At 38.1% G+C, this 22,176-nt stretch overlaps 1 protein-coding gene across 4 annotated transcripts in view; it reads right to left on the reverse strand.

Moving 5' to 3' along the window:
* NELL1 (neural EGFL like 1) overlaps positions 1 to 22,176 on the reverse strand; it is a 283,549-nt gene that overhangs the window by 99,376 nt on the left and 161,997 nt on the right. For all 4 annotated transcript variants that reach the window (XM_090140192.1, XM_090140191.1, XM_031607324.2 and 1 more), the window contains exon 14: positions 12,698 to 12,820. In XM_090140192.1, the coding sequence (XP_089996318.1) occupies positions 12,698 to 12,820 (123 nt within the window). The remainder of the gene's footprint in view (positions 1 to 12,697; positions 12,821 to 22,176) is intronic.

The following is a 22,176-nucleotide window of genomic DNA, read 5'->3' on the forward strand; positions in this document are numbered from 1 at the left end:
AAAAATTGATCTCAGTATGTATTTAATTATGCAATGAAAGCAGCATCACATCAAAAGTAGCTAGAGTCAACTTTTGATTTGTGAATTACATAATTCTCATTCCTTTTAAAGTAAGTTGGCCAACTCAACAAAATGCTACTGTTCCGCACCAAAGTGTATTTGAATTTCCTACAATTCATTTAGCAACGACAACCCTGACTTCTAACAAACACTTTTGAAGAAACAAATTTCCAATCAAGCCATATTTTGGCAGCCCAGCCACAATTCAACATCACAAGAATACTGCAGTTACGTTGCAGAAATGCTTCCTCTAGCATCATTTGAATGCACAGCTGATACTAACACATGATCTCTTAGTGCTGAGGATCAGATTTGAACCTCTCAAGTATCCACTTTTTTATTTTCCAGGCCAAAAAAAAAAAAAAAAGAGAGATGTTAAGCTTTGTGTTGGCTCGAACTTCAGAGATCTACGTTGTTTTACAAGGTCACGTTGTTTTATACCCAACAGTAACTTCCCTGCATACTTGAAATAATGCAAGAAATTTCATGTCGCCTAGTTGACATTGCTAGTGAAATGCAAGTAAGATGCCAGCAAAAAATATTTTAATACCATCTATCAGCAATATAATTATCATACATAAGAAAGTCTCACCCGAGTTACAGGAAGACTTTTCGAATTGTTATAGTTTAATGAGAAATACCTAACATTACTGAATAAGGTTGGTTACCTAACTGGTGACTTTCATGACATGGCAGATAGGCTGGGTTGAACAGAAAATCATCTTATTATATTAGCATCTATGTTACATAAAAATAATTGTGGTATCCTGACAGAAAATATTAGTATTATTCCAGGTGACGAAGTACAAAGGAAGAATGCACCTTGCACAGCAACACAGAGAAAGCTGAGATGACAGTGAGCAAGCAGCAAGGTACGACACTTAGGCAGGGAGCAGCAGCCATGCTGTGCTCAGAGAGCACCCCTGGAGGTGAACAGTGCCTGCTGTGCACAGGGCTCAGCAAGCCCCCAGCTCTCTGCACCCAGGGCCTTTTTCTGCTCTGGCCATCACGGCACAGCTGGAGCTGGCAACAACACGGGGCCACGCTCCACCGCCCACTGTGGAGATGCTCTTGGTCTCACTGCAAGCAGATTTGCAATATAATTGCATGAAAGCTTCCACTTACTGCCAGAAAACTTGCTTGCTTTTCTGCTTTTTCTACATCGGCAGCCATCTATCACTGCACATGCTGAAAAGGCTGCATTAAAGCATCTGAACGTGTGCTCAACAGTCCTCATGAACAAATGTCACTGTCCACATAAATGTGAGTAACTGCCTGCATAGACACAAAGTTCTGCACCCTCTATCTACTGCACATTTTATAAATTGGTGTGTTACCAGCTGTAGGGTTAAATTAATTTCCCTTAAATTAGAAGTATTCTCATCCTCGTAGTGCAGTCTGGGGATGACAGAAGTGCACTCGTGGCTCAGCTACATGAAAATAAATGTTGCTTTTGCAGTATGTTTAAGTCACCAATATGAGATACACAAACACAACCTATGACAGAAGGGCAATCAGTCCAATGGAGAATTTCAGCATTGCAGGGTGTTCAAAATAAACAAGAGTCAGCAAAGTGCATTAACTCTTTAAATCACTGAATTGTGGGGGGTTGGAAGGGACCTCAAGAAATCATTGAGTCCAACTCCTCTGCTAAAGAAGGTACCTACAGCAGGTTGCACAGGTAGGCATCCAGATGGGTCCTGAGTATGTCCATTGAAGGAGACTCCACCTCTCTGCACAACCTGTTCCAGTGCTCCATCACTGAGAGGAAAGAAGTTCTTCCCTTGCATTAGTCTTGTGTTCCAGTTTCTGCTGTTGCTCACCATTGAGACACACCATCAATGGTATGAACAAGTTCCTGATGAAGATGTTCCTACACATAGGAAGTAACAGCTTAAGCTCAGGTAGCAGTTCAAAATATCATCTACCAAGCATAATTTTCATGGCAAGAACAGACTGCCTGTCCTCTTACACATAACCTCATTAACACGTGTCAAGGATGCCTACCTAGAACAGATGGGAGCCAGACTGAATCTATCCAGTGTGACCCAGGAGACATGGCTTACAGGGTTTATCAGGGTTGCAGTGTCAAAAAGAACATAAAGCTTTAAATAACAATTAGCTAACTATTTTCAGAGGCAAATACAATATACGCCAGGTTTGCTAACTTTGAGCTCAGCTGCCTTCTACAGCACAGTTTATTTATATTGGAGGCCAGCATATTTCTCAGTGACTGCTGGAATACAGCAACATAAACGACTTTGAAGCCTATACAAAAACATAGTTCAGGGCTCATAAACACATCATAAAAATACCTGAAATTATATTTCCAGATGTATATCATGCTTCTGTTTAATGTGCAATCTTCAGTTTTAAGCACTCAGCACAAAGAGACACTGCTTGCAAATTTCTAACATCTACTTTTATCAGTATCAGTTAATTAAACTAGTTGTCATGCAGTAGATTTCATGCAATGGGTGTAATTTACTGTATTCCTACATGTAGTCCTCCCAGTAGACATTCAGACAAACAGAACAGAAATAACAATACATAAAGGAAAAAAACAAACTGGAAAAGATCCTGAAAAGCATTCAAATGCAATGTGGTCAAAATTCCAGTTAGAACACTGTCATGCTTTTGCCTGGCAGAGAGTTTGTTTTGCTTACAGAGGCTTGTATGATGCTGTGCTTTGGATTTTTGATGAAAATAGTGGTGATAAAACACCAATGTTTCAGTCGTTGCAGAGCAGTGCTTGCACAGATCCAAGGACTTTTCTGCTTCCTGTGCTTCCCTGCCAGCAAGGAGCTAGGGGGCACACAAGGAGATGGCAAGGACAGCTGGCCCAGAGTGGCCAAGTGATCTCCCATACCATGTGGTGTCACATTCAGAAATAAAACCGGGGGAAAGGAGGAGGAAAGGAGGGATGGAGAGAGTGATGGCATTTGTCTGCCCAAGAAACTGTTGGGCATGATGAGTTCGGTTCTCCAGGGAGTGGCTGAACATCTGCCTGCTGACGGGAAGCAGCAAATTAACTCCTTGTTTAGCTTTTGCTTTATTTCGACCACAAGTTCTCAAAACTTATACCTTTCCAATTCTCTCTATCATCACACACAGGGGGAATGAGAGAGCGGCCATGCGGTGCTTTGGACAACGCGGTTTAGAAACACCGTTCAGCACTTTTCTTCAGTCCTTTTCACCAGTCCACCTGTTAGAGACACCAGGCACCTGTACAGAAACCTTGAAACAAGGAGTAAACCTTTGGCATGGAACTAGATGTTACCAGCTATAAGCAGAAATCAAGCTGCCTCAGTCTGTGAGCTACTCCCAGCCCCGCTGTCCTCATGCCCAAGAGCCAAAGATTCCCACAGAAAGCACTGACTTCCAACAAGAGCCTCCCGTCCAAGCCCAACCCAGGCTATGCAAGGATGCACAGCTCCCTGCACAAGTATGCAGACATAAGATATCTACTGCCTGTCTTCTACCCACGCTGTGTGCAGGCACTTTTTTGCTTCTTTTTCTTTCATCTGATAAACATTTAATGCAACGGATGCATATATTCAGCAGGTCAGACCTTACCACCTGAATTATTTCTAAATTTCACTCCTTTTATAGTATAAGAATAAATAAATAATAGAGCACTCAAAAACCACTTGACCAATAGCCATTAGCAACCACTTACAGATTCCCACTCATTTTTATTTTGGCTCCAACAACTTCTCTGGGATGTCACTGGAAAGTAACCTCTAAGTCTTGTTATCTCATAACTTTACACTGCCTGCTTACTTCCTACAAAAACATATTGATTATTTTTACAACATAATTCTGAAGAATCTTGAAGCACTGCTAGTACTAAGTTGACCTACCAGCTCGCTCCCTTGCTGAGGGTTCAAGGACAAGCAGTAGGCAGGTTCAGCTATCCTGTCTCCAGATACAAAAAAAAATCAACCTCACCTTGGTACCACAGCAAAAGATGAATGCTTATTGTGTGTTTATCCAAGCCTCTGTGATACAAACACAGCAAAGCATATTCAGCATGAAACCAAAAGCCTAAGTGCCTACTGATGTAAGTAGTCTCAGTGGAGTCAATCACTTACTTTTAGTTAGGCACATACCTTGCCCAGTCAGGTCTAAAATTACCACATTAAGAATTTTCTCACTTGCCTCTCTCCCAAGGCTAAGGGAAAAGAGCTCTGTGCATGCAGGACTGATTTGATTACTTCAATCTTTTCTTGGAAATAACGTATGTCATGGCAATGTCAGACGACTATTGTTTCCTTTGTTCTGTTCAGAGGGAGGAAATAATAGGTGTCAGGAAAGCAGTACAACCATGTGTCGTAGTAATAAAAGTGGCATATTAATGAGCATCCGTAAACCATTATAATTAATGCAAGGGAATGGATATTGCCTATTTAAACTCCGCAAGCATCCTTGTAGCTCCACACCTAACTGCCATTTTATTCCATCCCAGGCCTTTCTGCTCACAGCAACTCGTTTGCAAAGCCATCAGAGACTGAAATAACGTGCTGAAGGGAATGGGTGGATACATATTAATACTACATATAATGGCTGAGAACAGCCATCTCGTCTGTTCATCAGTGGCAGGAAAGGCATCCTGTAACCTACGTGAGGCATGTACACTTTATACCCTTGAGGCTAAAACATAATTAACAGGCTATGGAGAAGGATGGATAAGATGGATGTGCACAAAGGTACGGACTAGTATTGCTTTTACTTTTTTAAACAACAAAGGTAGATTTGCGAAGTTTACATCTTAAAATTTCAAGCCCTACTTGATATGCCTGTGTGTCATGTAGCCATCAAATAAATAGTCCATTTTGAAGTTTAGCTTCAAAAAACCAGCCTGACAATTCCCATTTTTAGGTGCACGTCTGAAAATAGAAGGAAAAGTGCAAGTACCATCAAGGTGACACACTAGAATGCTCAAGTATTTATTAGCACAATAATAACATAAGTCACACAGCTCTGCCCCGTCAGGAATAACTTTTAAAAAAACCCTCCTCGTTTCTGTGATATATGAATTGCTCATTTCCACTCTTGGATGACTGAATTTTAAATCATGTTGAAAAGTGAGACCCCTTCAATTCCCACTTCTTCGTGGTTTACTTTAACTTCTAATTCTCTCTGCACCTAATGTGTTCCAAGCCATTTTAATTCACATTCTTCTTGTATTTCATGTACCAAATTCACCCAATAACTCATTTTGATGATGCAATCTTCAAAGCACCTTTCGTGTTTTTTTCAGTAGGCTCTGGAAAAGATTCTTTTTCACTGCAACATTTCTTTCAGGTAACATCCACAGTATACTGTTAAAGTTTGCCATTAGTCTTGTACTTAGCATAAGCTCACTTAGCAGAGCAGCATTTATTATTTTTATTGTTGCACACTTCAGATAAGAACTCTACACACACACAGGGGTGCCTCAACCTTTCAGTATGTTGCAGAGGCAAAAACACCAGCACCACTGTGAAAAAGCTGCGAACTGGAGAATCTTTTAGGGTTGAAATATGCAAATTATACCACCAAATAGCCTACACAGTTTTGCCATTCCCAGTACTCAAGAAATAAAATGCAGTCTGCAGAACTAGTAGGTAGTTGAGGAGGGTTGCAATCCCCCCTTGCCCCTGGTTCTTATTCTGATGCAGAGAGGCACCTTTTGCTGCTCCTCTGAAACTCTACAAGCATTCTTGTAGCTCCACACAACTGTGAAAATCCAAACAAATTTGGCCAAATCATCTCAGTTTGCAAACGTTTATCACAGCCACTGAATGCTCTTCCAGCATTCACCACATTTCACAGTGGTGCAGCAGCCAGAATAAGGCAGAAGGCAAAAGAGGACAAAGACACAGAAGGAAAGTACAGCTGGGAAACACTAAGAGAATGGAGCTGCCACATCTGCCAACATGAATAGAAACCCATATCCCACATCCAAAGTTCATTTTGAACTTCACAAAAATTTAAAAATTAAAAAATTGAGAGAGAAACTGTCAACCTGGTAACGTCAAAAACTGTCTTAATATTATTTAACACAAATACTGGATTTGCAAGTCACTCCTGGAACGATTCAAAAGGCAAAGGACAAAATGAGAATGTGAATAGGACCCAACAAGAGTATCTTGCAAAACAATGTTCCAATAAAACCCAGTTTAGTGCCCAAGAATTCACAGGGAACATTGCCATTAACTTCTGTAATTAGCTTCAATTATTTTGCACATACTGTACAGGATGTTGATCCTAGAGTGAATCAACATTAACCAAAGCAATTGGAGACAAGAAGCAAATGAGTCCAGAAGAGAATTTCCTTTTTATAATGTAAACCTAGAAACCCTCACAAATACTCAAGCATAGGCCTGCTGAGGCCTTTAGATGTACACATGCAAGCAAATAAACCTTATTTCACTTGCATATAACTAAGGCATTTATACAGATAACTATAGCTGCTCTAGACTGGACCACTTACTCAAACATAAATCAGTGTTACATTCTTTTTACCTGGGCTGTAAATCTAGAGCAGTGAGACAATCCGTGACAGCAGAGAGATCGGGATCTGAACTCTGACAGGACACATTAATCATGGTTTTTAAATGGTCTATTTCCATAACTGATGTGCATTCTAAATCATCTTGAATAGTCTCCCACACAGAACAGGATCTCATCAGCAGGAAATATTTTGCCCTTGGAAAGGCTGCAACACTGGACTGTGAAACAGTAAATATCTATAGTTTAGTTCTTCATACAAATATAATTACATCTGAATTTCAACATTTCACATGACAAAATCTAGATGATGATGTACTAAGGACAAGAGAAAATTAGTCTTAATCATCTTAATTTCATCAATATTTTAAATCCTGACATTCCAAAGGCAAAGCAACATTAAAACTGAAGTAACAATAAGAATGTGGCTAAAGCACCATGTTTACAGAACTTCAAAACTAATTCACCAACAGAGCAACCAATGAGAAATATAACATATTGATAACTGCCTCATCATGAACAAAGCCATAAAGATTCCCACACTGAAAATTCAATTTTTTTTCACTTTTATTACAGTGAATTTAGGACTACAAGAAATGTAGTAGCTTGAATCACATCGTTTTGACTCTGAGTCCAGCTGTGTTACTTTTAGAATGAATAATCTACAAGAATTCTGATCTCGTTGTGTATCTTTTTGTGTATTCTTTTAAAACTATTAATCAGTTCTGCCTGGAATGCTTCAATCACAAGTATGACTATCCAGGGTCTTACACTTCCTATGGTACCTTGCACATGCCAAGCAACACCAAAATACACATGTGAACGCATCTATTTGCTTTTGCAGTGATTTATTCACTAGGTGCTAGGTAAAAACAACTATGTAAAGCTCAATATGGTGAAGAACAGAGATCAAAATCTCCAAACAAGTCCAAATTATCATATTCTTTCACGCAACTTGAATATTTTAAAACAAAACAGCAATTAAAGAAATTATAAGCTATACCAACCACTCAAAGCCTTATAACCACAAAAGTCAGAGGCTGAGGGGAATGATTTTTTCATTCCATTCCACTACTGTGCTCAACGTCACATAATTCCTAACACATTCCAGCACTCCATAAAGGCTTTCAAATCCACATCCAACTGACAAACATACACACACACACAAAATATCTAAATCTAGTGTGGTAGTTAGATCTCTCAGAGTGATCAGATATGCTTTTACAAAATGATATTAGCATATTGAACAGTCTCACATTGCTGGTATTTAATCTTAGTTTTGCTGATGTCAATGTAAGAGGGATGCAAGAAAAAAAATAGAGAATGCAGCACAGGAATAAGCAATTAGATTAGTGATCTTTTCTTCAGCTCTCATTATTCTTCAGTATTTTTCATAACAAGGAATGAGAATTTGTCTTTAGCTGTCTGTTTTCTACACTGTCCAATACAACATCTACACACTGGAAGATACGCAGTTCCTTTCACCTGCACTTATTTCAGGTTATTAAGTATACTTCAGGCTAACAATTACTTTACTAAAAAAAATTCCTGCTTGGAAACAAAGGAGAAAACTGCAATGAAGGACAACTCTCAGACTGCCATTTGTTAAAAAAGGGTATGTCCATGCAATTGCAATTTGTGATTAAGACGGTGAAAAATAGTCCAAATTACTGATTAACATCTGACAAAGTTAATTTTCAAGCCTGTGATTTACTCTAGTCATCAGTAAACGTTTTGAATGTATTATGAATAAAAACTCCATATCATTATTCCCATTTCCTTAGAAAAGAAAACAGCATTCATTCAAAATCTGGACATTTTTCCATAGCAGAGTTCCAGTAAGATGTTCATAAGGTGACCAGTAAGTCCTCCAGTAACAACCATGCTACAAAACACAATTTTCAAGGTAAATATACATGAAGAATGGCAGTATAATTAAGACACTAATCTGGACTTCAAGATTTAACCAGAAAAACAGAGACTATCTCACTTTAAAATTACAGCTGCCTTCTTTAAGACTTTGCCATACACTGCGTTGTAATCCCCTGAGAGTTTTCTGAGACACGCTGCAGGAAAAAAAATCCTATTTCATGTTCTCAGAAATAAACGATTCTACAACATGAAAACTAATTAGAATAAACATTGTTTTGATTTTTATGTCACAATACCTGATGTGACAGGTATTAGTCATACTGCACACATTTGCATTAATGTTTATGACTGTAACTAAACCCACCTCATTTAATCATTGTAATAAATCTACATCTCAGTAGAAACCACCAAATGAGGTATTAATAGTGCACCACATAAACCTGTTAGGCAGACTATACAAGTAAAACATAGAAATAAAATGAAAAATATTCATCTTGGTTAAATGTTAGACTTTTGGTTGTTCTGCACAAGTGAGATATACAAAAAACAGAGTAGCCAACACACCTTGCCTACACTGCAGGTGAAAGTCTCTTTTTTTTTTTTTTTTTACCACCCGAGTATTCTAAAAAGGGTCACTGCTACAGTTCTAGGGCAGAAGTTACCTTTCAAAACAAACTTTAGGACAAGGATCATATACTACTTCTAGAACTCTGCATGAAACAAAAAAACATCCAATTGTAACACAGCATTGATGGTGACTCGTCTTTTGCTCAAATTGCAAAGACTGATCTGCAACTCCAACAGAATCTGCAGCGTTTATTTATTTGGGGTTTGATGTCTGTAAAATATCATCCATTATTTTGGGAAACCTGATGATGATTCAGTATATCTTTGCCTCTTTCTATGACTTTAGACAGCAGTACACTGTATAAACTCATCTACTAAACTGTAGGACCACAGTTTCTGCTTCTGCTTAGACAAATACTCCATTCAACTGGTTTTTAACCACTATCCTCTGCCTTTAATGTCACAGCTTCTTTTCTAAAAGACTTTCTTATTTTACTTTTCATTTTTTGTCAAAGCAGTAGGATATAAATCCTTTCTTATTCTGGCTCTAGCGCTCTGTCAGATTTGCTAACAGTGATGGAACAGCATCATAGTCCCTTGTCATTTCATCTCAACTCAGCCTCACTCTTTTTCTGAACTATCCCCAAAATTTCAGTATCTTTTTGAGGTACTAAAGCCCATTTCTTACAGGAAAATAAAGAAAATATCTACATTCATAGAAAATAAGTTCTGTTTGTCCCTACTCTTATATACAGTCTCACTGCCTATGTTTTGGTACCTATGTATTTATGAACATTTTCTTACATTCACCTCTACTTCTTTTTTCATTTTTATGTCATTTAAAATACAATTGTATCTATTTTAATGAAAAAGAGCATTTGGACTTGGACCGTGCCCTTTTCCACGACTTTTCTTCATGATATTTTCCATACCTACTTTCACATAATCCAGTTCTTAATTATACAGTCTAGTCTACCACATTCACAGAAAAGCAAAAAAAATTCTTACACATGAAATTTATTTTTCTACTTGAGAATGGTGGCATCCTGGTTATGCAATTATTTTTTGAAAAATATTTGCTTCACTCTTCACATCTTATTGTTTTTATTTCTAAGCAGCAACTATATTAATTTCCAGATTACTTCTGTCCTTATTATTTCTCCATACTTTCCATCCATCCTCGTTATGAAAAAGTGCAAATATCACCAACTGGCCTGCCAAAATAACTTCACTGTATTAACCAGTATTTCACTACGCAAATTCATTTAAATGCTCATACAATTTCTAAAACAGAGCTACTGGTATTTGTTTTCTTACAAAGATGTAAACACAGCATTAGTCACTAAAGTAAAAAAAGCAACGTTACTCTGAATTTATAACATTGCAAAGATAAGGTTGAAATATATTGTACAATCAGACAAAAGTCAATATTACTCTCTCATCATAAAATTATTTTTCTACTTCTATTCTCTATTCTATTACGGACAATATTAATAAGATTTCTTACAGAACTGGAGAGATGTTACTTCAGTAGGACTTGAGACAAATGCTTTGTGCATGTAAGCATCTATAACATGTAAATATAAAACACTTACAGGTGACTCAGGGAGAACGTTTGTCAGCTTCAGATGGTATTATATCAAACTTACTACCTTGGTTTACATATACTTTTTTGCCAATTTACACTGCCTGAAGATGAAGCTTAAGAATTGCTAAAAAAGATGGCTTAAGCTATGGATAGTTGTCCTGACAAGCGCACAACTTGCGTAAGCCAACAAGTGTGGTGGTAACTGCTTTTTCTTTCTGCTTTCTTCTGCTTTTTCTGCCCTTTTTTTTTTTTTAGCCAGATTATACATGTCACTGTTAATGTGTAGAATGTGAATGCCTTTCAATTTAGCTACCCAAATCGTAAAAACCTCAAGTGACCATAGAACCACAGGTTGAGAAACTCAGACCATTCTTGACGTGGCATGCTGCATTATTTGCTAACACACTGCAACATTCTAGTATTGTCTGCCTTGCAAATGACTATTCCATGTAGCAACAGATAATTCTCAGCCCTAGTGAATATAGTAATTAGAGTGCAAGATGCTTTCCTACCATCTCCAGTTTTCCCCTCAGTTCACGCTTCCTAGTCAGAATGTAAGAATCACTTTGTTTTCTCTATTTCCATGCACATTTATCTCAAACAGGTAACTCTAAGTACCTCCACCTGTGCAATTTAAGGCATATTAAATACATATGTCTAACCATAACTCAGCTTTCAATAAATTTTGAGGATGAAAACATCTTTGCATTTCTCAAGTATAATCTCATTACTGGAATATTTAGTTACTTCAACGTTACTGGATTAATAAAGATGCAATGAGAGTTTGAGTTTTTGGCACATTTAACCCAACATCAGGTGCCCAAAGATCATCAGAGTGAAAAGATGGTTTGTATGTGCTAATCCAAGCATTCCTGCTTCAAAAGAAATACCATTAAGGTTTTACATTGTATTACCATCAGAAAACAAACAAATAAACAAAAAATCAGTGAAACTCAGCCAGGCTATTCACAGAGACTTCCCTGAAACTCTTTGTCTATGCTGTAATTTACATTCACTGTAATCTAGTAAAGCATCTCCCCAGTATCACCTGAACTTCAATATGAGCGGAAGGTTTAACTTGGCCACCATTTTTTAATGTTTCTGTGATACTTCTTAAAACACTGCAAACCATTTTACAGTTTTGAATATAGCATTGCCCCTGTGCAGATGAGCAGTCTCAAAACAAAGTCAAATCAAAAAGCAATCAGATGGCATATGCTAATTCAGTGGCCGACAGGCCAATCTTAGTGAAGAACTTTAGCTTGTAACAAGAACGATATCAGTCCTACTTCTTTAAAGAATTCCTTGGAAGTCCATAACACGCTATTTTCTCAATTTCAATAGCTGTCATTTCAAAAAATAAGTTAGTTTTCAGTTATTGCAATTCAGTTTAGCAAGTCAGAAATCATGCAACCCGAGGCAAGGCAAAAACAGCTTTTTATGCAACAAGACAATTCATAAATACATAAGAGGTAGAACTGAGTAGGTACCTTCATGACAGAGCCCTTGCTAAGCCAACTGGTTAACAGAGTCACACCACTGCCTTTAAATGCATCGTTGCATGTCCTCCACAGAAATAAAAAACCTTCCTAAAAAGCTGACCTACTTCATCGAAAGCATAGCCAACTCCAGATATTTCTTGCTTACATAAGAGAGAAAGCTTCAAAATAAGCGTTCAAATGTGAAGAACAACAACAACAAAAAACCCTACTCTGATGTGAGAGTAGGAAAAGTGCAGCAATATGTTTAGAATAAGAGATGATTATCCTAATTTATAAGGCACCTGATTAAATTTTAAAGACTAAATGTGACTGCACACATTAATAAACAACTAATATAACTTAAAAGCAGAAAGATACCTAACTCAAATGACGGTATACAATGACAGTAAAAGTCCTTTTCTCCTAGCTTTCCAGAAATAACTCCTTGCTGAAAAGTTACGCACAAGTCAATTCCCATCATCTTTATGTGCATTCCAGTTGCCATATGATAAATCTCACAGTGAATTATTGACAGAATCCAGCCATCATCACAAGTTAACGAAATGTGGGTGACTGTCAGAAAATATTAATAGAGTATGCTGGTTTTACAATGCTTCTAGAGTAACAGACTTACCTCGGCAGATGGTCCCATTCCCCACATATCCAGGTTTGCAAGTGCAGCTATGTCCCCTGACAGTGTTGGTACAGATTGCATTCTCATCACAGTTGTGCTGCCCACTGCCACACTCATCATGCTCTACAAGGGAAAAAAAAAAGAACAAGAGATAGCGAGCTTTTCAGCATAATGAGGGTGCCACAGCAGCTGATTATTGGGAGTTTGGTCTGGGAGCCAGCAATGGGTCTGCTTTCATTACAAGATTCAGCAACATCTGTATGATGATTGTTTAGGTTTAAAAAGAGGAAAAAAGAATCAATGAGGATGCAAAGTATTGCTAAGACAAAAACCTATGTAGAAGGCTATCAATGAATAATATGTTATGAAGACTAACCCTTATGTCATTGTCTATCACCAACAGAAATAAGCATAAATATAAGACAAGTGAACTCAGGAGTGAGGATCCCATCAATACTCTTAAAAACAACAGCAAAAAAAGCACAGTTCAGTTTTCACAGCCACTTGCTCTAATATATGCTGAGTAGTATCTTTATTTAATGAAGTGTAATGATATTTTATCTTTTGAGAAAACTATTCCTACCACTGGATCCCAAAGAGGCTTCCATGTTTTGCTTTCATCCAGCAATTCTAACTGCTGTCACTGGGCCTAATTCACTGCAGCTCCTGCATTTTTCTCTTCTGATGTATTTTATTCTAGAAAAGCATCAATTAGAAGTGCTGAGCTACCTGACCCTGAAGTTTCTTGCTTCATCCTCCAATTACTAGAGACTTCCCTCACACAGTTAGATTGCAGAAAGAAAACCCGAATGTTTTACTCTTCTGTGCTGGTGGACTTACTGTTTTGTTCAATGGAATCAAGAAAACGCAGAAATATTTCTGAGAACCATATGCAAAGGATTTCAAATATTAGACTTAAACAAAACTCAGAGTTTGGCATCCTTCTTGATAGTCTTCATTCATGCAAATGCAGTAACCAGACTATCACCTTTATACTAAGAGGTATAGTCAGGTTCCAGAGGCTTTCTGGAATCAAAGATAAACTTTGGTAATACCAGTAAATAAGGAGCGTTCAAAGGACTACAGGCTCAGTTCGGTCTTCTATAAAGTACAGAGAGGCGATGCCTATAAAATTATTCATTGTTGCATACTCTGAAGTAACCCTTCAGAAGAGCCTCTCCATTGACAACAGGATCACAGGTTTTGGCAGGCTCAAGTTTGCCCCTTTCTTGCCTTCACATTTGTACAGGATGATAGCAAATTTCAAGATAACTCAAGAACATGTAAATTTGAGTGGTAGATTCCAAGGAACCCTTCAAACCAGTATTTCTGGAACAGCTTTAATAGCTGTTTGCAGAACATTTATCCTATGTTTTCTCTTTTTCTAATCCATTTGACAGCTAAATGGGATTGCCATCATTTTCCTCATTGAGCATCAATGCAAGACATCTTTTGCTCTCTCTTTGCTTTTAGTAAGAAGCTCTCATATGCACACACTCAAATGTGTCTGGCTTTTGCTGATAACTTCAGGCCTACATTTATACTTGTTAGTTTATGTTGATCCCCATCTCAGCTTAGTAATTGACTCCAGCACCTTTCCAATTTTCAGATGCCTTAGATATTCAGAACGTTAGGCTTCCTCATGAGCTGCTTGTTCTCTCCTTCATTCCTTCTTCCTGCTCTGGTCTCATGGTGCTCAGATGGCTGCATCAGATGCAAACATCATCAAGCTACCCTTCAAACAAGTGCTTCGCAAGCAAGTGAAACTGAATGATTCTTTCTTTTAAAAAAGAAACCCTTCTCCAGGCTTTCTCCCTTCTCTTACTACTTTTATTCATTATTGTTATTAGACTGCAGGTGTACTGTGTTGTATTCAAGCTACAATGAGAGGGCCTTTGTCACAGGCTCATGTACACAGATGATTCCTACTGAAATAATTGCCAGAATTAGTTGATTACCATCTTAGCACTTCAAATATGAACAACAGATTTCCCAGTGGTAACTTTTCTGTTTTGCCAGAACACAAAAGAGGTTATGCTCTGCTATGCTTTCCTAGGACTATGACAATGTAAATTGTTCTATTTACTTCTCCTGCAGATGTAGAGAACCTGGCAATATTATTTAGAACTGACTAAACAGAGGTCAGTTTTTCTAAGCGGACAAAACCTGAAAGAGTCAGCAGCTAAGTTTGAAAAGTGGACCCTGGGAATCTGCCCTTAGCATAAGAAATACCAAGGGAATCTCTGCTTGAGGAATCCCAAGATTTCTTAGCAGCAGTTTGGTTGCAATTATGGGAACTTTAAAATGAAATTTTCCCTGGTGTAAAGGTGTCTATAGATCATGATGCTACAGTGTTAATAAGAATGAGAAAGCTTTGATTTTCTGTCAACTTACAAAAATCTTTTATTCCAAATGGGACAAGTCCTTAAGAGTCTGTCAGTAGTGAGTTATTTTTTGTTTCATTCTCCCTCACCCTCCTGGTATCCACAGTGGGAAGTGTGGGTTGAAGGTCAGCTCATGTTTTGTTTAAACTCAAAAGAGATTACAAGTAATTTGCAAAGAACATCACTTTCACACATCACTTTCCAAAGTCTCCCGTTCAAGTGCTGATCAGGAAAAACATACTTTTGCTTTAATGTTATGGTTAAAACCACGTAAATAGATAGGCTGGAAGAAAAGGACACTAGAGAACAAATGCAAAGAGTCACAGACTGTATCATTCCATAGCAACATAGGAGAAAACATCTTGAGGCCACATCTTATTTTAACAAGAACTTCACTTTCAGCCAAAAATGTGCAAAGAAAAAAATCCATCTCATTTTTAAATTTTTTATATATAAATATGCATGCATAGATCTGTATATATGTAAACATGCTGCCATGAAATGACAGCTCAGGAATGGCAGTGTCATAAAGTCTGACTGAATTTATCCATCTCCATGTGACTTTTGTTACTACTACATAGCACAAAAGGGGATTGTGATCAAAGACAGAGCTGGGAGTCTTAGTGAGAAGGATGCTATTGGAGGAGGCAGGTCCCAGAAAACAAAAGAAAAACCACTTTCCATTAGGTTATTAATATTCATCTCAAGAAACAGGTACCATTTCAGAAGAACAGTTACAATTATAACATCATTCCTTTCTCACTGACAATTTATCTACAAAATCTCTGCAAATTTTCTTCTATATTACAATTTCTGTTACTCAAGTGTTTGGTTATTGCCACCAGAGCTTTCGGATAAAGCTAGAGGATCATCTGCTTTTTTGTGACTCAGTTTCTCTCTAAAATGAGAATGTTTCAAGATTCTATACCTGTTTTAGTATTTATCTGAAGTCCTCAGAAGCTAAAGATCTTACAGAAAATTAAAGGATATCAATATTCTACAGTTAAAAAAAAAAAGAGAGATCAAATACCAACTGCTAGTTTACGTTCTGCTTAGTATTTATTTCCCACAGATAGAAAGAAGGTATGAACACGCAATTGTGTCTCAAGCTTTAGATCATATTCTTGCTTCCTAGCCACCTAAGTAAAACCACAGTTACACAAGCTACATATTTAAGCCTGGTATTTTTCTTCTTCGTAAAGACTTGGCTGAATTTCCCAGAGCTTTCACAGACTTTTCCAACATCTTCAAGAGTTCCTACTTTAAGCACACCAGTTTAAGAAGCAATGACTGAAAAGCTCATTCCTTCCTCGGGCTTTATCTGAGGATGGCCATTTGTCTCCAAAAGCACTTGAAAGACCATTGGTAAAAAATCAATAATCTTTTTCACAATAATCTCTCTGTCGCCTTTGTTCTGTGACCACAGAATCAGGACAGGTATCAAGTGTGAGTACACTCCATGTGTATGGGAACTGTTGAGCCACAGTCTGAACCACTGATTGATCACCTGAGGCAAGGACTAGGTCAGCCCTAAGAGCACAGGAGAAGACAATTCACCTGTGTGACCAGAAGACTCCACCCCTCATAGGCCCCATTTAAGGGCTGACTATGACTGGGGAAGGATCTCCTTCTGGAGATCCCTCCTTTTTGGAGGTAAGTATTATAAGTACGGATAAGTATTTCTTCCTTGATTGTTTCTTTTTCACCACAATAAGCTTTCCAACTATAACATCTGTGAAGAACCATCCTAACCATACTACTATTCCAACTGTACACCATGCATATGTTAAGCAATGCTTATTTTGAAGAATATCTTTAAAAACATATATTTGAAAAAAAAAAAAAACAAAAAAACCACAGCATTAGAAAGTTAACCCTGGTTATCTACTTGCCTCAGGCAACCTGAAATTGCTTCTGTTTGAACTGAAGTCCACTATGAATCTGAGGACACTGATGCTTATATACAAGTAGTACTGCATTATAGTACATGCAGTGGTTAAAGATAAGTACTGTTGTTATCTTTGCTTTGTTCACAGGCAACCTAATAAAATAAGCTTATCTTGATGAACGGAATACCTGAGAGCAGTCTGACAAAATTTGTTTCAATATTACGAGGCATTACAAAGGTAACAATCACATTAAAAAAAAAAAAAAGTTAATTCCCCAGAAAGTAGCTTCAAGCTTATTTTAGAACATAGCAATATATCCTACAAATCGCAAAAAACACCTTATGCTAAAAAACAGGCTAGTCTACATGTACACTGACACTAGGTCACAAACAATACCTCTTTTCTCCTGAAATCCCAAAGAAGAAACTAGGTAGAGTGCAGTGGGAAAACAGACTGTTTCCTGTTAAAGCTTCAGTAACACAGATACATAGGAAACAGCTAAAATAAGCACAATTACCCAACTGCCACAGAGTTGGGACAACCCTACACCCCCTGCTCTTGGGCATGTGGACAAGACAGACTGACTCTGCTGAAGCAAGCAGCACACCGCTCCAACATCTGCAACCAATGTTTATTGTGCAAGCATATAAAAGGCAACAGGTAACTAATTCCTGAGTGAGAGGGACATTGAAAATACAAGCAAACTCTGCATCCGTCCAGAAAGTATTTACTATAAAAGATCACACCTCTTCTAACAGCTGCATTAGCTACACCTTCAGCCACAACAGAATGATCCATCATGATGCATTTCAGCTGGGAATCCATTTACTTAACAGACCTTCCACTTTCTTCAAAACACAAGTATGTATTGAGGCTAATAAAGGTAAAGCACCTATGTGTTGCAGCAGCCTGTGTTTTGCATACCTCAAATAGGCACACGTTCCAGCTGCTGCACCATTAATATGCAATCCTTTTGACAGGCAGTCTCTTTTAGTGTGAAGTATAAATAAGTATATTCAAACATCAAAGAAATCAACCTTTGGGCACCTGTTTTCCTGCAAAATATTCTGTATACACATTTCTCCAGCCTGATCTTACTGGGGAAACGCATCGCTATTCTCTTCAGCATTAGTTCAAAAACAGCTCTCTGTTCTGGGCTGCAGTGAAGTAGAAGAATGCAATAGGGAACATGCTCGGGAGGCAGAGTACTGCACAAAGATTTGGGCTGCCTAAAGTACTGTATCCTGCAGAAAGCCATCCAAACCACACTGCAAAATTGTACGTAGAGTAAAAACAATCACACAAAAGTAATTCAGAGCACGTACAGAGCAGAAATAAGATTCAGCATGCATTTGTAAATACAGATGCGTGTTAATTTCCAAATAAACAGTTACAGGTAAATACAATTTTTCTCCATTTGTGTGCATGTGAAATGCAGTGCTTGTAAAAGGTTCTAGGCAGCTATGACAACCAGCATCAGAACTGTCAGTAGTAAAAAAATGGATTACTGTCATACTCTTGAAGTTTGTAATATTATAAATATCATCCACTTTTTCACTGGAAAGATATTTGTAATAAATTATTTTTATTATTACACAAGAGGAAGATAGCATTTTGTGTGTATATTTTTAAAAAATGCATTCTTCAAAGTACTTTATAATTCTTAGGATTCTTCTGTTTTCCCTTGCTGAAAGAGACACCACCAGTAGGCTTACCGGGTTGGTATGGGCTCTAAAGGTAGACTTCCCTTTCATTCAGCTTCCTTTTTTTTCTCTCTGTACGTACTTGGGAAAAAATCAAGTAGTTGGGTTGTTATACTATTTGTCCAAGTCTTTAACAGAAAATTAGAACCACGTTTGAAAATATATAGACATAGCAAAGCTAAGCACCTTTTAGACAAGAATCACAGGTAATTGTAACATTAGGATAGCTTCCCCTTACAGAGTTCAAAAGCCTATTCTAAAAAAGATATTTGATTTAGGATTTATTTTTTCACAAGTATGTTGACCTTTCTATTTTTTTATTTCTTTTTTTATTAGATAAGAATGTTCTTCTAGAAAGGACAGGCACTAGAATGCAATTACTGGAGACATATCCCATAGAATGGTCCTTCACCAGAGCTGCTTTCAATTCTCATTACACGAAAAGGCCTCAATTTGAATTGGCTCAGAAGATGGGAACAATTTTCTTATTGTAAGGATTTCCTTCCATTAGTTACCCAAAGCCTTCACACTTAATAGAAAGCATTCATCTTTGGAAAACATTGTGAAAAGATTCTGACTATTTCTATTTATTCTTACTTTTACAACGTTGAAAGGAAATCCACGTTGACCTCTAAATGGAGAGAGGACGACTGCTTCTGGGTTATGTAAGCACAAATGCAGTAACCATTGCTATACACCAACAGACGTATAATAGAGAGACAACTCACTTCAAGAATAGCAGGGTCATCAGATTCTGCCATTTTTTATTAATAGACACCACTTGTATAGAATACATGCTCTCATGTCAAATTAATTAGCTGTCTGGCTACACTTAAGCCAATGGTCTTTTAAAAACTGTGAAAGGAGAATGCCACCTCCCTGAATACTTTTAAAAGAACAAACAAAGCTCTGCTGCACAACGTGAAGATTCAAATGTCTATTTAATTATTAAGGCTTTAAAAATGAGAGATAAAAAATAGAATTTAAGAAATATTGTGGACTTAGCAGCAAGGGGATTTCAGCTCACAGGAAATTCTGATGAAACAAAAAGGATAGCTTTGAAATAGGCTGGATAAAAAGAAACTTTACTCTGTACACCTGGGAAGACTCTCTCCCAGAAAATAAAGGCAATTAGGAATGAGATGAATACATCAAACAGGTTACGTACAAGAAATTACCTTGTGGATGGTAAGCTGGTAAAAGACAATAGTGAACACAGACAATCCTAAACAAATCTGTATTTTCACCTACTTGCGAGCAGCCATAAAGTTGCTGAGAGAAGCCCTGAGAGCTATCAAAAGTGACTTCTGATCATTAGGGTGGTTAGTTGATAGAGCAGGAATAGAGTTTTCTTCTCTCCCCTCGCTGGTAGCAAGGGATACTGAGAGGAGCAGGAGAACCCATCTGATAAATCCATGGCTGAGAGGCTGGTGCCCTTTCAGGAATTTTGGCTTTATTGACCACGAGGCAAATTACTCAGTGCCTGGCCTGGTGGCTGCTGATTGCATTCACCTAGATAATATGGGCAAAAGAATTCTGGCCCCTCTACATTAAAAAGTGGATAACTGCAAAGAGCTGCCTCTGAGAAACATTCTGAATTTTTAGGTTAAAATTAGGGACTGGACCAAAAGAGGGCATCTGGTGGTTGGAGTCTACTGCAGGCCACCTGATCCAGGTGAGCCTGTAGTTGAGACATTCTTGCTTCAGCTGCAAGAGGCATAACACCATCAGGTTCTCATCCTGGTGAGGGATTTCAACCCAGATATCTGCTGAGAAAACAATACTGAGAGTTGCAAGCAGTCCAGGAAACTCTTGGAGTCCATTGAGAAAACCAGTTTCTGATTCAGGTGTTGGACAGACCCACCAAAGGTGAAGCGTTGCTGGACTTGGTGTTCACTAATGTGAAAGAGATTGTAAAAGCAATTAAGATTGAATGGCAGCCTGGGCTGCAGCAACCATGCCCTGGTTGAGTTGACAGTCTCATGGAACATGGGCCTGGCAAGGAGCAGAATCAGGACCTGACCTTCAGGAGAGTGAGCTTCAGGCTGTTTAGGGAACTGTTGGATGAGACCCCTGGGAAACTATCCTTAGGAACAAGGGAAAAGAACAGAGCTGGCAGTACTCAAAGGATACCTTTTTGAGACTGCTAGAGCTCTCCATTTTCCAGAGTAAGAAATCAGGCAGATGAAGTGACAAACCAGCATGGCTGAGCAAAGATCTGCTGGTAAAACTGAGGGGAAAAAAAGAAAAATAGTGGAAGCAGGGATGGGTGGCATGGGAAAAATATACAGGCATGCTGTTCCAGATGCACAAGGATGGACTCAGGAAAGCCAAGGTGCAGATGGAATTGAACTTGGAGAGGGATGTGAAGAACAAGAAGGATTTCTTCCTCATATCCCTGAACTTCTAAGTGAGGTTTGCAGTAGCAAAATCCTTCCCAGTGTAAGAGTAGAGCAACTCCAAGACCACCTCATAATTGAATGTGTACAAGTCTTTACACAAGGAAGGATGTGCAGCTGGTGGAAAGGGTTTAGAGTAGGGCTGCAAAGATGATCAGAGGGCTGGAGCACCTCTCCTATGAAGAAAGGTTGAGGGAGTTGGACTTATTTAGCTTGGCTGTGGGGAGATCTCATTACAGCCCTCCAGTACTTGAAAGGAGCTTACAAGCAGGACAGGGACTACCTTTTACACAGTATGACAGGACAAGAGGTGAATGGCTTTATACTTAAAAAAGAAAGATTTTAGGTTAGATCTTAGGAAGAAATTGTTTACATAGACAGTGGTGAGACACTGCAATAGGTTGCTCAGAGAGGCTATGGATGCCCCATCCCTGGAGGCGCTCAAGGCTAGATTGGATGGGATCCGAGTCAGCCTCATCTAGTGGCTGGCAACCCTGACAAGGCAGAAGGGTTCAAACTAGATGATCTTCAAAGTCCCACCCAAACTAAGCCATTCTACGAACAGAGAAGTCCCATTTCCTTAACATAAGGATACACTGCAATTTAATCCTTATGAGCAGTTAAATATACAAAGCACTGGCAGAAGTATTTGCTTTGCAGTTCTTTTTATATGCTTTTAAAATGCTATTGTGATTTAAGACACAATGAACAGCTTCTGGTGTTTAATGCCAAATTATTTAGACTGCATTCTAAAAGAGTAGACATATGCTACTCTTAGGTAATTAGGAAGAAATAGTGAGATTTAATTTGAATATAAAATTTTGAACGTTCACATATTTGCTGTCTGAATAACACCTCTTGAATATTTACACTAAAGTAATAAATTAAAATTCTTCCCTTTTTTTCCCTGGCACAGAACTAGATTTTGGTCACATTTTGCTATCCAAAAATCAAGCTTACTAAATACAATACTAATCTAATCTATGCTTATGCACTGTTTACTCTCTTTTTATTTTTAACATTGTTATTGTTTTATGTTGATTTAGTCTGTTAAGCCAGCCTGCCTAGAACCATCTAGAAACTGGTGTAACAATATAATGAGAT

This window comes from Phasianus colchicus, chromosome 5 (assembly GCF_987193195.1).
Source record: "Phasianus colchicus chromosome 5, bPhaCol1.hap1.1, whole genome shotgun sequence".
Classification (NCBI taxonomy): Eukaryota; Metazoa; Chordata; class Aves; order Galliformes; family Phasianidae; genus Phasianus; species Phasianus colchicus.